The sequence below is a fragment of the Leptodactylus fuscus genome, chromosome 2 (assembly GCF_031893055.1).
Source record: "Leptodactylus fuscus isolate aLepFus1 chromosome 2, aLepFus1.hap2, whole genome shotgun sequence".
NCBI lineage: Eukaryota > Metazoa > Chordata > Amphibia > Anura > Leptodactylidae > Leptodactylus > Leptodactylus fuscus.
The window spans coordinates 80,200,789-80,214,702 of NC_134266.1; the positions used below are offsets into that span (position 1 = coordinate 80,200,789).

General features: G+C 42.2%; 1 protein-coding gene across 1 annotated transcript in view; it reads right to left on the minus strand.

The window, feature by feature from the left end:
• Positions 1–13,914, minus strand: part of ST7L (suppression of tumorigenicity 7 like) — a 109,389-nt gene that overhangs the window by 52,473 nt on the left and 43,002 nt on the right. Inside the window, exons 10-11 of the mRNA XM_075264064.1 lie at positions 11,763–11,835; positions 9,349–9,451 (exon numbers count right to left, since the gene is read on the minus strand). Coding sequence (XP_075120165.1) covers positions 9,349–9,451; positions 11,763–11,835 — 176 coding nt within the window. The remainder of the gene's footprint in view (positions 1–9,348; positions 9,452–11,762; positions 11,836–13,914) is intronic.

Below are 13,914 nucleotides of genomic sequence, written 5' to 3' on the forward strand. Positions count from 1 at the left end.
CATCTGGACACAGATACTCGTCTGTTAGGTCCGTGGAATCGCGAAATGGAGGGGCAGGTTGCGGTACAGTCAAAGGAAGGGAGAACAGCTCTGGGGAGCAGGGACAGTTGGGGTTATTGTTCTGAGAAGATTGGGAATTTTGGGTGGAAGGAGGACAAGACTGTTGGGTAAGAGGAGGTAGAGGCTGACTGGCTGGTGGACAATGTGCTTTAAGCGTTATCCGACAGCCATTGCAAGACCTGTTCCTGGTTCTCGGGCCTACTAATCTTTGTACCATTCAGCCTAGTTAATGTGGAACTTTTGTGCAAAGCGCAGAACTTAGGGCCCGCCTGATGTTAAGGGACACACGCTGGTACAAGGCTCAACTCACCCTAAGTGCCAAAAACACTGCTGGTGCAAGGCTCTACTCATGCCAAGGGCCTCAATCTCTGCTGGTAGCTCAGCTTAAGGTCATGTAACTTTGTTTGGAAGGGCTCATGTTAAGGGCTAGAAAAGTGAATTTTGGAAGGTCTTACCACATCACACACACACACACACACACACACACACTCAAAATGACAGTTAAGGGTGAGGGCTTTTGGAATTCCCATTGCCTATTCCATTTGTGGTTGTCATGGGGAACGTGATTTAAAGGGGTGGTTGTTACTGTTTGTTGAGCTTAAATTGGGGTTTGTGTCCATCCATTTGGGGAGCAAAGAAGGTTTCCAGGTATTTTCCCACTTTGATAGAGGTTTTTTTGAATGTGGAAAGTGTGTAGTTGTTAGGCAGTGATGTTGGGGTAATAGAGGGTCTTTGGTGTGTTAGATGCCCCCAGGCATGCTTCCCCTGCTGTCCCAGTGTCATTCCAGAGGTGTTGGCATCATTTCCTGGGGTGTCATAGTGGACTTGGTGACCCTCCAGACACGGATTTGGGTTTCCCCCTTAACGAGTATCTGTTCCCCATAGACTATAATGGGGTTCGAAACCCGTTCGAACACACGAACATTGAGCGGCTGTTCGAATCGAATTTCGAACCTCGAACATTTTAGTGTTCGCTCATCTCTAGTTAAGAGACCTCGGCAGTTTTGTTTAGACCAAATACAGCCAAACCAAAACTGCTATTATACTCTGGGGTCCCCCTCAAACCTTCTTTGGCGTTTCTGACGTCAGGGTCCGCTGAGGCCTGCGATTGTGCTTCAGCGGTCACACAATGTTGTGACGCTAGCATCTGCGCGTCACAACACCATGTGAGGACCAATTACAGACTTCAGTGATCAGAGACACCAGTAAAGGTGATCCACCAATGAACATCTGTTCGGGTTGATCTTATGTCCACATGATTGGCAACATCTCTTACATGCAAGCCAAATGTCAAAGCAGTGGAGTAGCTAGGAATGACCTTATCGTGCCCCATGTGACTGTTAAGGCCCAATAACAGGCCCCAGCAGTGGGGTCTAGGACATGTCAGAAGCAGAAGAAACCCAAAAGAAGATCCAGAATAGAACCAGATGGAGCGAGGATGCCCAGTAAAGGTGAATAAGTGTTTATTATATTTAATAGTTGCTCGAGCCTACAATTATTATACACTGGAGTCTGAGGAAATCCCAGTGTATAATAATAATAGCACATGGAGCATATTATACTGTGTGGGGTTCACTGTAGTAAGCATATTCTTCTGTGTGGGGGCTATTATGAGAAACACATAGTACAGTGTGGAGGAAGCTGCGAGGAGCATATTGTACAGTTTGGGGCCAAGGCGAGAGACAAACTGTACTGTGTGGGGGCCACTATGGGGAAAATACTGTATTATGTGGGGCCCGCTATGAGAAGCATATTGTACTGTGTGGGGGCCAGACGGTGTAGGCACATTAGGAGAAGAAAGCCTGTGCCACCCGTATGTGCCTCCATCACATGAGTGGTGTGTCCCTCATTAACATAGGCAAGTTCAACTCCACCTGTCACATTGGCCCTGCACCTGTAGCAAAACTACAACTCCCATCATGGTTGGACGGGTTGGGTTGATGGGAGCTGTAGTTTGGCAATAGCTGCAAAGCCACACAGGCTGTGTAACACTGCTGTCCGCAAAACAAGGGTGTGGCCCTCCAGCAGCATGCGACATGCCTTCATACGTCGCATGTGTGCCTGTGACGCCGTGTGCATATCACAGCCATAACGGGCTTCATGCAGTCGCTTGCATCAATTGGTTTGGGGTATATGCCAATGAGGGAGCACTGCAATTAGAGCAGTAACTGAGCATGTGCACCACTGTTCCCATTACATGGGGTGCTTTGAGACTCCTATTTTTTGTGATCAATCAAGAAGCCAGTGGTCAGATCCCTAGCAATCAGACACTTAACCCCTATCTGTGTGAGGAGTGGGACAAAGCCTTTAAAGTGTAACTAAACTTTTGATTTTCTGGCAGCATATGTGATGTTAATAAATAATGCCATATACTTTAATAACAAATTTTGGCTCCTTTTAGTGAAATCCACTTTGTTTCCTTGTCTACTGCTAGCTGAAATATGTATACTCCATCTAACTAGAATACAGGTGGATGTATATTGCAGGGAAGCTGGTTGTTGCGTAACTTCCCTGCAATCTTCAAAAACAAACCCAGGTTTTTTTCTAACAGAACAATGATTCTTTAATATGGCACCAAGATCCCAATTCACCCATATTACATATTTATATGCAGCTGCTCCTAACTCTGAATGTGTCTAACTGGAGATATCGCTGGAAATAATATAGGTAGAATTGTGATCTTGGTGCCTTGCAAAAGCTGAGAATCTTATCTGTCATATGACATGGTTGCTATGCTGTAAAAAGCCCACAATATAACTGAACCCTCACCAGCCTCAGCTTCTGCATTATACATGAACCTGTTATAAGCAGTGTATGGATATCATCTAGACATAAACAAGAAAACAAAGTGAATTTCATCAAAGGATTTCATAGAAAGACAAAATGTATAAAATATATTACAATATTTATTAAATGTCACAAATGTATCCAGAAAATCAAGCATTGCTTGAAAGCTTTATTTAAAACAGAATATTTCTCTATATACATATACTAGGAAATTATACACAACTATATACAGGCACACAACGTATATGATTAACCAATTTTCTTTGTTCATTGCATTCAAGAGAAGATAAAAGACAAAAGCGTCTGCCACAAAATTCCCTCTCTTGATCATTCATGCAAATAACAATTTCTTCAAGCAATTACCTATCTGGCTGCATTTTTTTTAAATGTTTTATTAAATTTGACAGGGAGACAGAAATTAACATTACACAGCATGATGGGAAAATATATAAAATGTCTGCCATGACTGACACTTAGAAAAAGCTTACATCCATGTACGATGAGCTCATGAAAGTTTCCATTTATTCACAATTTATAGCTGAAATTAAAAAGTGTGGTGTGATATCAAGCTTCTTATAGCATATGAAAATATTTAGTGATGGCACTAACTGAGAAAATACCGACTGTCCTAACTATGTCAGTACAGGGGCACCACAAGGTACAGTTCTTTCCCCATTTCTCTTCACACTGTACACTGCTGACTTTAGGCACAACTCATCCAGCTGTTACTTACAGAAGTACTCCGATGACTCTGCTATAGTCGGTCTCATCACTGATGGTGATGATAGGGAATATAGAGACTTAAACCAGGACTTTGTTGAATGGTGCCAGCAGAACCAGCTCAGGATTAATGCTGGGAAGACCAAGGAGATGGTAGTGGACTTTAGTAAACAGATAAGTGCTCCGATCCCAGTGGAGATTCAAGGGACTTTCATTGAGATAGTCAGGACCTATAAGTATCTGGGTGTGCTTCTCAATAATAAATTGGACTGGGCTGATCACCTGGAGGCGCTGCACAGAAAGGGTCATGGCAGACTCTACCTGCTCAGGAGGCTATGGGTCTTTGGAGTCCAGGGGTCACTTCTTAAGGCCTTTTTCAACTTTGTGGTTGCTTCAGCCATCTTTTTCAGTGTGGCCTGCTGGGGAAGCAGTATATCAACCAGGGACAGAAATAGACTTGACCGGCTGATCAGGGGGGCCAGCTCTGTCCTGGGGAGCCCCCTGGACCCAGCACAGGTGGTGGGTGACAGAAGGATACTGTCCATGGTGTGCTCCATGCGAGAGAATGAATCCCACCCCATGTATGAGACCTTGATGGCACTTGGCAGCACTGTAAGTGACCGACTGCTTTACCCCAAGTGTGAGAAGGAGCGCTATCGCAAGTCCTTCCTTCTAACCGCGACCAGGCTGTATAATATACATCAGACCAAGCGGAGATCACTCTGCACAGAGAACTAAATGACCCTGAAGTCTTTCTTCTTTCTTCTCTTACTTCGCTTCTATGGACTCCTGGTGTATTTTCTTTTTCTCAGCATATGTGTGTCTACTTCTGTAATCTATTACAGTTTTTATTATCCGGTACCCGTATTACTATGCTGCTGTAACATACTGAAATTTCCCCACCGTGGGACTATTAAAGGATTATCTTATCTTATTTAAAATAGGGCTTTGTTCAGGGTTTTTCTTTTTTTGTTTCAAAGTTTTTAATTGGGTTTTCAATAAACAAACAATACAAAAAATGCAAGTGAATAGGTACTTCGTTCAGGACTGGTCACCAATATTAGATAGGTGGAGGTCTGACAACTGGGACACCACTAAGCTGTTCACAGGAGCCACTGGCACTAGAGCAAGAAGCAGATATCTCTATTCAGCGTTAGGTTCCTGCGCCTGATGTGACTAGCTGATCAGTGGTTGATTTTGTACCCCCATAAATTTCATATTAATATATACTTAAGATGGGTCATTATTTGGACTACTCCTTTAACAATACCTTCATTAAACTAACATGTGACTGCTGTCCCCTTATCTCGTCACCCCAGTTAAATTTTGGTTTTAAAGCATGGCAATGTTGACTAGTGCAAACTGTATGAAGTTGAATGTTTCATTCACCCCCCCATACAGCAGTATGTAAATGCAGGAAACAAGAGAGCATGACTACCGACGCATATACAAAATAAATCCAGATTCAAGGTGGGTACAGAAATTAATAGTAACATCCTAAACAACAATATGAGTGAAATATTTCCAAGTATTCCAGAATGTAGAACTAACACACTCAAACCATCAATTACGTAGGCATGAAATTTTAAGATTTATGAAAACCTTCAATAAACACAGGCATGCCCATTTATAATAATATGGTTATTATTTATACATTGCAAATTTAGGGCAATTTACATGACTGCGCCACAATTCATAAAAAACAAACAATGAAGTGTGTATATACCATAGTTACAAGGCAGCAGTGTGACAGATTGTTCTGGTCCCAATATCTTCATCCACATTTATTCCAAAAATATACATTTCCTAACAAGTCTGGGCAGCGAGAAATGTTTGGGCCAGTGAGACAGACGTGAAACCCTTTGTCATTGAGCTCTTGAAATGTGAGAAGTTATTTTTAGCAGGCATGTACAGGGCAGAACTGTTTGATGTACTCGATGAGGGAAATACAATGTCTGTGCTGAATATTATGCTGGTGCACTTATCTATAGAACTAGTGCCCATATTCCACGTCAAGGAGAGTAAACTATAGATGAGCCAAAGATGAATGAAGAGGAGATAGCCTTAGTATGCCTGAGATGTATTATATGGAAGGTGTACCTGACCATCACATTACATTTAAAGGACTGAAACACTAATGACATAGGTCAGATCATCGATATTTGATTAGTGGAAGTGCAATATCAAAGACCCTCCTAGATAAGCTGTTTGAAGGGACCTCAGCGTTCAGCTGAGCGTTGAGGTTTTCTTCACCAAGCTCAGCACTCTACATTACATAGGAGCCATGCTGGTATTACAGTTCAGCCTCATTCACTTGAATGGGACTGAGCTACAACAAGCCACATGACAAATGAATGAGATTTCACTGGTCTGTGAAGAAGCAATGGCACCCAAGCAGCTAATCTGTGGGGTTTCCAGGCATCGGACCCACACTGTTCAGAAATTAATGAGCTATTCTGCTGCTCTCTCCATGTTGTCAAAAATGCAGGCACAATGTATGTGTGAACAGAAAAAGAAGCTGCTGTGCTAAGATGGACTTGGAAACTATAGCCAGTCGGGTGGAGGCGAAACAGGAGCGGATTATTGCAGAGTTCAAGTCAGAGTTTCAGCCTCAACAACAGCAAACTGACTCAGAGTAACGTCTCGCCTCAGTGGAGCAATTTCTGGTTACTCAGCAGGCTCTTAACAAATCCATCCTCTTGCAAGTTGACGACCAAGAAAACAAGGTTTGCTGAAATCACGTCAAACTGTGGGGCATCCCTGATAGTATCCTCCCAGCAGAACTCCGCTCACCAGTCACTTACATTTCAACAATGTACTTGCCCTGCGGAAACAGAGATCAACATAGAGTGCACTGGGTACTGGGACCCTGACGCAGTGATACTATTGACCCTTGTGATGTGTTGTGTCAGGTACATTTCTTCAGGGAGAAAGAGGATATAGTTCAGGTGGTATGGCGGAAAGGTCCGATGCCATTCATGGACACCCAGGTACAGCTTCTATCCGATGTATCCAGGCGCACCCTTGCTATGCGCAGATTCCACAAACCATTTCTGCAGATAATCCTCAACTTTGGCACTACCTACAGATGGGGGGGATCCCTTCCACCATCAGATCCGCCACAATGAAGCATTCGTTGCTCTCCACTCTCCTGACCAGGAGGCTCAGCTGGCAAGGTTCCTGAACCTCTCTGACTTGACTCTCCCAGACTGGTTGGATTGCTGCCTGCAACAGATGAAGGACAACCACTCTCCTCCACAGTAGATGGTCTTTCTGCCTCCTCCTTCGTGCCTCGGCCGTGACATCCGGTACCTTGCAGACTCCTTCCTCCTTTTACTGCTGACTGTTAACCAGGACAGTCTTTTGCCATTGTTGCCTTCTGTTGTGCATTATGTCTTGTTCCTTTTCCTGTACTCTTGCAGAATGTCACTAGAGCGACTTCTCTCATTCTACTTACTCTTCTGTTTGAAGCTCTCTGCCCTGGTGGAGGCCTCTGCAGGCTCCAGTCTGTGGCGGCCTTAGCTAGTGAATCCTACCTGATGCTGTGGTGAAACCTTGTGGCCTTCTCTACTGTTAAGGCACTGGTGCTCATATTTGTTGGCTCCTCCTAAATAACTCCCGCTCCCATTCACATGGCTGATTCTTTCCCTACACTGCCACGACTAGTCGTCCCTATGGGCCAGGGGAACTGCCTTCTGTTACCGGCTCTGACCCCCTTGTTTACCAATGTAATGCATCTCTACCGCTTGGGGAATGGGTAGCTACCCTCTGTTCTACCTCTTCCCCGATAGTTTCGATTTGGCAGCTCTCTGGGTGTATACTGCTGTGTGACTTCCAAGACCTGCTTAAGTGGGTTTTCACACTGTTCGTATTTTCCCGTTCTCAGATTAGCTTTGATCAGGACTAGTGGTTGCTCTCTTCTCTGTTTCTTCCTTCCCTCTCCCCCCCTACCCCCTTGTTTGTGCTACTCTCGCACTCTCACCATATCATTTGGTATAGACTCCCTCTAAGGATGACTGCTGAAGGTGTCATACTGAGCTCCCTCTAGTGGTCGCAGTGGCCAGTGACATATTGGTCTCTTACATGGAACAGGTGCTCTCACTTGGGGACACCTATCATAATATACATTAACGGACACTAACTGATGTTAATGTGTCTGATTTTTTTTTTTTTTTTTTTTTTAACTGATCCATTTTTTTTTTTTATACTGTCCTTTTTTTGTTTTGTTTTCTGCTTTCTGAAATCAACAGACACAAAATAACGAACAGAAACTCATGACTATGGTCTGCTGGAAAAAAACAACAGACTTCTGATGGATTGGGTGTAAACGGACAAGATAAAATTCCATTGAAATGAATGAAAATTTTAACAGATTTGTAATGAGTTCGGCTAGTGTCTGTTGCTAAAATCTTGTAATGAACAATAGCTACAGGCACTACTGATAGTGTGAACATCCCCTTAGGCTCCCTCTAGCCACAGCGGCCACAGACATGTTACTATCTCATATGGCATAGGTCTGCTCTAGTGATGACGGCAGCATTAAATTCTATATAGTTTGAATAAACTCCCTCTTGGGGTGTCTCAGCTGGCGGCGGGTTACTGTACATTAGGACATAGATAGGGTCCTTTTTTGGCTTTATTTTCACTTTATTATCGACCATTACCATCTCCCGTTTGCAGACTGCATGTGTTTTTCAGTGTAAGGCCGGGTTCACACGGAGTTACGTGCCGCGAGATTTGGCACGTAGACGCCGCGTGACCCTTTGAGTGCCGTACACGCTCCCATTGAGTTCAATGGGAGCGGGGAGCGTATGCGCCGCGCTAATTTGCGGCCGTGCATTTATTCACGGCCGCAAATTAGCGCGGCACATACACTCCCCGCTCCCATTGAACTCAATGGGAGCGTGTACGGCACGCAAAGGGTCACGCGGCGTCTACGTGCCAAATCTCGCGGCACGTAACTCCGTGTGAACCCGGCCTAACTGGTTCTCTAATAGGTCTGTATTACTAAATACTGGAGTTCAGTATAACCAGCATTTCTGGAGTATGTTTTCCTATCACTGATTTGTGCCTGCCATTTCGCTGTTAAAAATCACCACCTTTTAGACAAAAGTAATCATATGAATATGCAATGATCCGCTCCGGAGAGGTGCTGTGTTGTCAGTCAGTGTACACCATTGGGGTTCTAGGAAAAGCAGTTTTAACTGCAATAATTAGGAAGTTTATCGGCAGTATTTACTGTCAATAAGATATACTTACTTACTCCTCTTGGCGCTTTGGGTGAAATGCGCTGAAGTGTTCGAGGGTGGTTTCTTGATACCAACCACCAGGTATCATTACAAGGTTATATGTGGATGACCACTACATTACAAATACCTGTCCTAAGTCATTGTACATTCATCTGAAAACTTGCTTAAAAGGCGACCCAATAATTTTTATTATACGAGGTAACACTTTGAGATAGCCTTATATTGGCAGATACATATTGATATATTAGGTCATAATTCCTTTTAATAGTAATAAAAGTTATATTTTCACCATATCTACCCTCTCCTACATTCCACTAATCTACAGTGACTTCTTTAATACTCTAGTGAATGGGGGCCCTCATTGTACAAAATACAGTGCACCTCCATAATCCTTTTAAAGTTTAGGTTCTTTTGCACGTAGACCTCACTCCTGCGAAAGTGTGCATTGTCCATTTCTGAGTCCACAAGTTTCCTCTAGAGATGTTAAGTATGGTGGCGCTATACACTGTAAATAAAGATTATAATGACATACCTTTGGGACATGAGGATTAAATTCTACAGCTCGATGAATGGCCTCTACTGCGTTCATTTCTGACGTACTAAGTCCTCTTCTAGAGGCTGCTTCAGGCGAGAACCTACAACAGTATCAATCTAAAGTCAGTTTTCATTTTAATTCCTACAACGCGAAAGTGTAGAACATGGTAAGTTTCAATGAGGTTTTACAAGTAAATTTTACATATTGTGTCAGAGTAGTAATTTTATAATACCAGAGTCTTCACATGTTGCATTTGAGCCCACTGAGGCTTCAGAGCATGCTAGCGATTACTACCTCTGTACTCCTTCTAGCTACACCCTTGCATTGTATAAATCGAAAGTTAAGCAATCCTTCAATATACTGAACCATCTGTATTACATTTTCACACTTTTTAACATAATCGTCTTTTTATTTTTATAGAGGTTAAAAATCTGTCCTGGTCATGTAATAACACCATTTATGTGGTATACTGTACAGAAAATACATCTGACACTTTTAAATGTGGTCAACCCGTAAAAAGTTAAGCACCTGTGTGACAGTCACATGCTGTAAACTGGCCATTCATACTAGATTGAAGTTGCACAAACCTATGGGACTTGGTAAGACCAGTGGCCCATTTATTGGGGGCCTAAAAACTCACAAAGATTGGTGGACATAATGGTTTGGCTATTGCACGTTTACATTCCCAATTCTTTTGTTTTTAGGTAGATAAGCCACCCACAGAGGAGTCCTGCAGCAGTCTCCTTCCTGCTATGTCCATTTAGAACACATACGTGTTTGGCCAAGACCATATATTTGTAATGTGGGATTAGATAGATAGCAGTCAGCCTACTGTGTATGGTCTCTGGAAGTATAAAAAAAGGTTATATGAATCAGAGATTCTGGGGAAAAAAGAAAAAAAGAGAAATTGATACAAAAATACTTAACTTTTACTGTAACAGCGCATATACAAAACAATAACAAAGAAAAAGTTGTTTTTGTTGGTTTTTTTTTGTATTGTTTACAACAAGTAGCTAAAAACTATGCAATTGTTTACACACAGTAAAAGCATAGGCCTGAGTCACATCTGCATTCAGGCCATTCTGCAAGCAGCACTTTCCTCTCCGCATTTTTCGTGCAGAAACCAAGTGGAAATCACACAGACCCCATTATAGTCTATGGGGTTCGCAGGTTTCCTAAGATAACCTAATCCACACAAAAAAGTGGCTTTCATTTGGGGGGGTCCCCAAGCGGACTTCCTGAACGGAAACCCATGCGCATGAACCGGGCCATAATCACACAAAGTGTAACTGGGAGCCCAAAGGTTTACATTTACAGATGGGGAAACCATCATATTCAACCTGCAACTTGTGTTTATTTACAGCCAGAGAGCTACAGTGTCAGTAAGTGTTCACACATACACAGAATGAGCTCAGTTATATAGCACTGACTCATAATAAAAAATATACACTTAGGCTACGTTCATATCTACGATAGAGTCTCTACTGCAGATTCCTCCAAAAGCTGACGGAGAGGAAGGTCCTGCAAATTATAGTCTATGGATAACCACTGTTTTAGCGGACGGTCTCCTAGTCGTTCAGGTTTCCCGGCAGATCCAAATGACCAAGAACTGGGCGCTTCTGTGAACCTAGCCTTACTGGCCACTATGGAAAATGACAATATCTGCAGAATTTTCTCCTATTAGAGGTGTCAATACAAATTAGATGAAGGTCGGTTGAACCACCTCATTTTGTTGCAAGGAATTTGTCATTTAATGTGTATAAGGGAGGGGGGAATCCTGACTGTTTTATGCAACCTAAACACAGGGCAATCGTCCGTCAACAAAAGGAAACATTGTGGCTGATGAAACAATTGTTCCTCCACATACAGCAGCGATGGCCTGCTTCATGTAAATACCGCCAATGAGTGAGCAATGATTGGAATATGCTTTCCTATGAATGTTTATACAACATTTACTTGTTATATGTATCACAGACTCATAATAAAAAAGATAAATTTAGGCTGTGTTCATATCTACACTGGAGTCTCCACTGCAGATTCCCCCGAAAGAGTCAGGATACCCCCCTCCTCCATACACATTAAATGACAAACTCCTTGCAACAAAATGAGTTGGTTCAGCTGACTTTCATCTAATTTCTGAATGTTCAATTCAGTATTTACTTGTTCAAATCTGTATTCATTTTGCTCCTCCTATATCTATCTATAGGTTAATCCTTGTGTCAGTGGCACAGTACTTACTCTGGCATACTAGCCAAGATAAGCAAGGTTATAATATTATCTATATTTCACATATATATAGTACATGGAACTTTGGGAGGACACAAAAGACATACATCAAATTTATATATGAGAATAATAAAACGCCAGCAGGGCAATAAAAAAACAACAAAAAAACATTCAATTATACAAACCTGTCAGACACAGCTCTGGCTTTTAGTAATGCCGCTGTGTAGCATATCGTTGCAGACTTTGGAAGACTAATATCTGCAAGAACACAAAAGAGAAAAAGTACTTGATCAGAAATTAAACTATATATATATATATATATATATATATATATATATATATATATATATATATATATATATATATATGAGAGCTGCAAGGCAATGGGGGTCTAACACATACTAGAGTAGGTTTTATATATGTAGAAACAAAAAGAGGTCATGTCCATGGCCTCTTCTTTAGCCTGAAGAACCAACTGAACAGGGAGAGAAGGCCCGAGATTTCAGGTCAGCTTTCATGTATTCTTGTCTGGAAAATATTGTGACGGCTTGGGCTATTACTAAATATAACCACACACATTTGCTTTGATATGGGGATTGCTTCTAATTCCCTAGTGTTCCCCTCAGCAGTGGAACCTCTCGCTCATCCCCCTCCCAACCTCTCACTTCTCCTTCAACTCAGCTAATCCTGAACAGTTTGCTTGCCTCTCATCATGTGTGATGTTCATTTCACAGAGACCATCTCCATTTTCCATGCCTGATTTGACATACAGACATGAGACAAGCCATCATTTTGAAAATGGGGAGGTCTGACCCAGCTCATTCTTTTCCACTCTGTCCCATTCACACTTTGCTTTGTAAAACTACATAATGTGGGGAGTGTGAGAGCAGAAGGAAGAAGTCCACTGCAGTCCATATCCATATTCTTTAGACCCTCAAAAGACAAAAAGTATACTGCTGACAGTTTCCCAGTAGGAGATTATAACGCATGTTTCAGTTGAATGGTTATTATCATACAGGTGAAAAGTATAGTGCTATGAGCGCATCATAACCGCAATTAAAAAGTATTGTGTAAACTCAGTTTAACAATCCAATGTATTAAATCTGCAACAAAACTCAGAAGAAATCAGTAACAGAAGCAAATTCCCACTGCATGCCCCAAGACCAAAGTACAATTCTTCTACAGCACATTACTGGGCTTTTCCGAAAATCATTTTATTTCTATATAGAATGAGCACTGAGTATTCAAAAGAAATACACATGTGAACACAGCCTAAGGGCAGGTATACAATTTTCTACACTACACATTAACCATTACAATATGGTGTGATTTGACGATTTCCCATATACAGGGAATACAGCCAAACTGTACAGGAGCAACAATGTAAAATGCTGCTTCATAAAGCGTTATCATGGTCATCCATACAGACACCCTTTGCAGCAGTGACATCCACAGGCTATATGAAGGTACTACACTACAGTAATATCACCAATTTGTTAAAGGAGTTGTCCAAGACCCATGGGTAATGGATACTGATGACTTATCTTGGTATGCTGAACTATTAAAAGGGTTATCGGTTTCTTATATTGATGACCTTTCCTTAGGATAGTTCATCAATATTAGATCTGCAAGAGTCTGACAGCTGAGACCTCCACACATCATCTATTTGGGGGCAACGCAGCTCTGTGTATGGTTTACATGCCAGTAAACTTCCTTGCCCTAAGATTTGTAACATTGGGTTTTGGCATGGCAGTGGTGTCCCACTGAAGTCTATGGGGAAGCACTGTAATAGCTAAACCTGCTTCTACACTTAGTAATAACTTTGTACTTTGCATGTAAACTATACCGTAAGCCACACTGTGCCAGGGTAGCACAGCCGAGGCTATGGGATCCTTGCAGATCTAATATTGATGAACTATCCCAGGGATACGCCATCAGTATTACTAAATGGATAACCCCTTTACGATTTCCATTCACTAGAGCCAATGGGCCTAAGCCAACCCCTGAAAAACAACCCCGTAGCATGTCACTCCTTCACCACACTTTACAGTTGCCACAATGATGTCAGGCAGGCAATGTTCTGCTGGCATTTGCCAACCCCAGAATGCCAGATAGAGAAAGGTGATTTGTCACTGCACAGAATATGTTCCACTGCGTTAAAGTCCAATGTTTGCCACGTCATGGCTGAGAGGCTGTGGTTCTAAATATCACTCATAGCTGGTTTGGAATATGAAGGAGGGAAGAATTTGTTAGTAAGAGTAAGTAACTTATTACCGTACTGCACTGGAATTCAGTGAGCTCTTCAGAATGACCCAATCTTTCAGTAATGTATATATA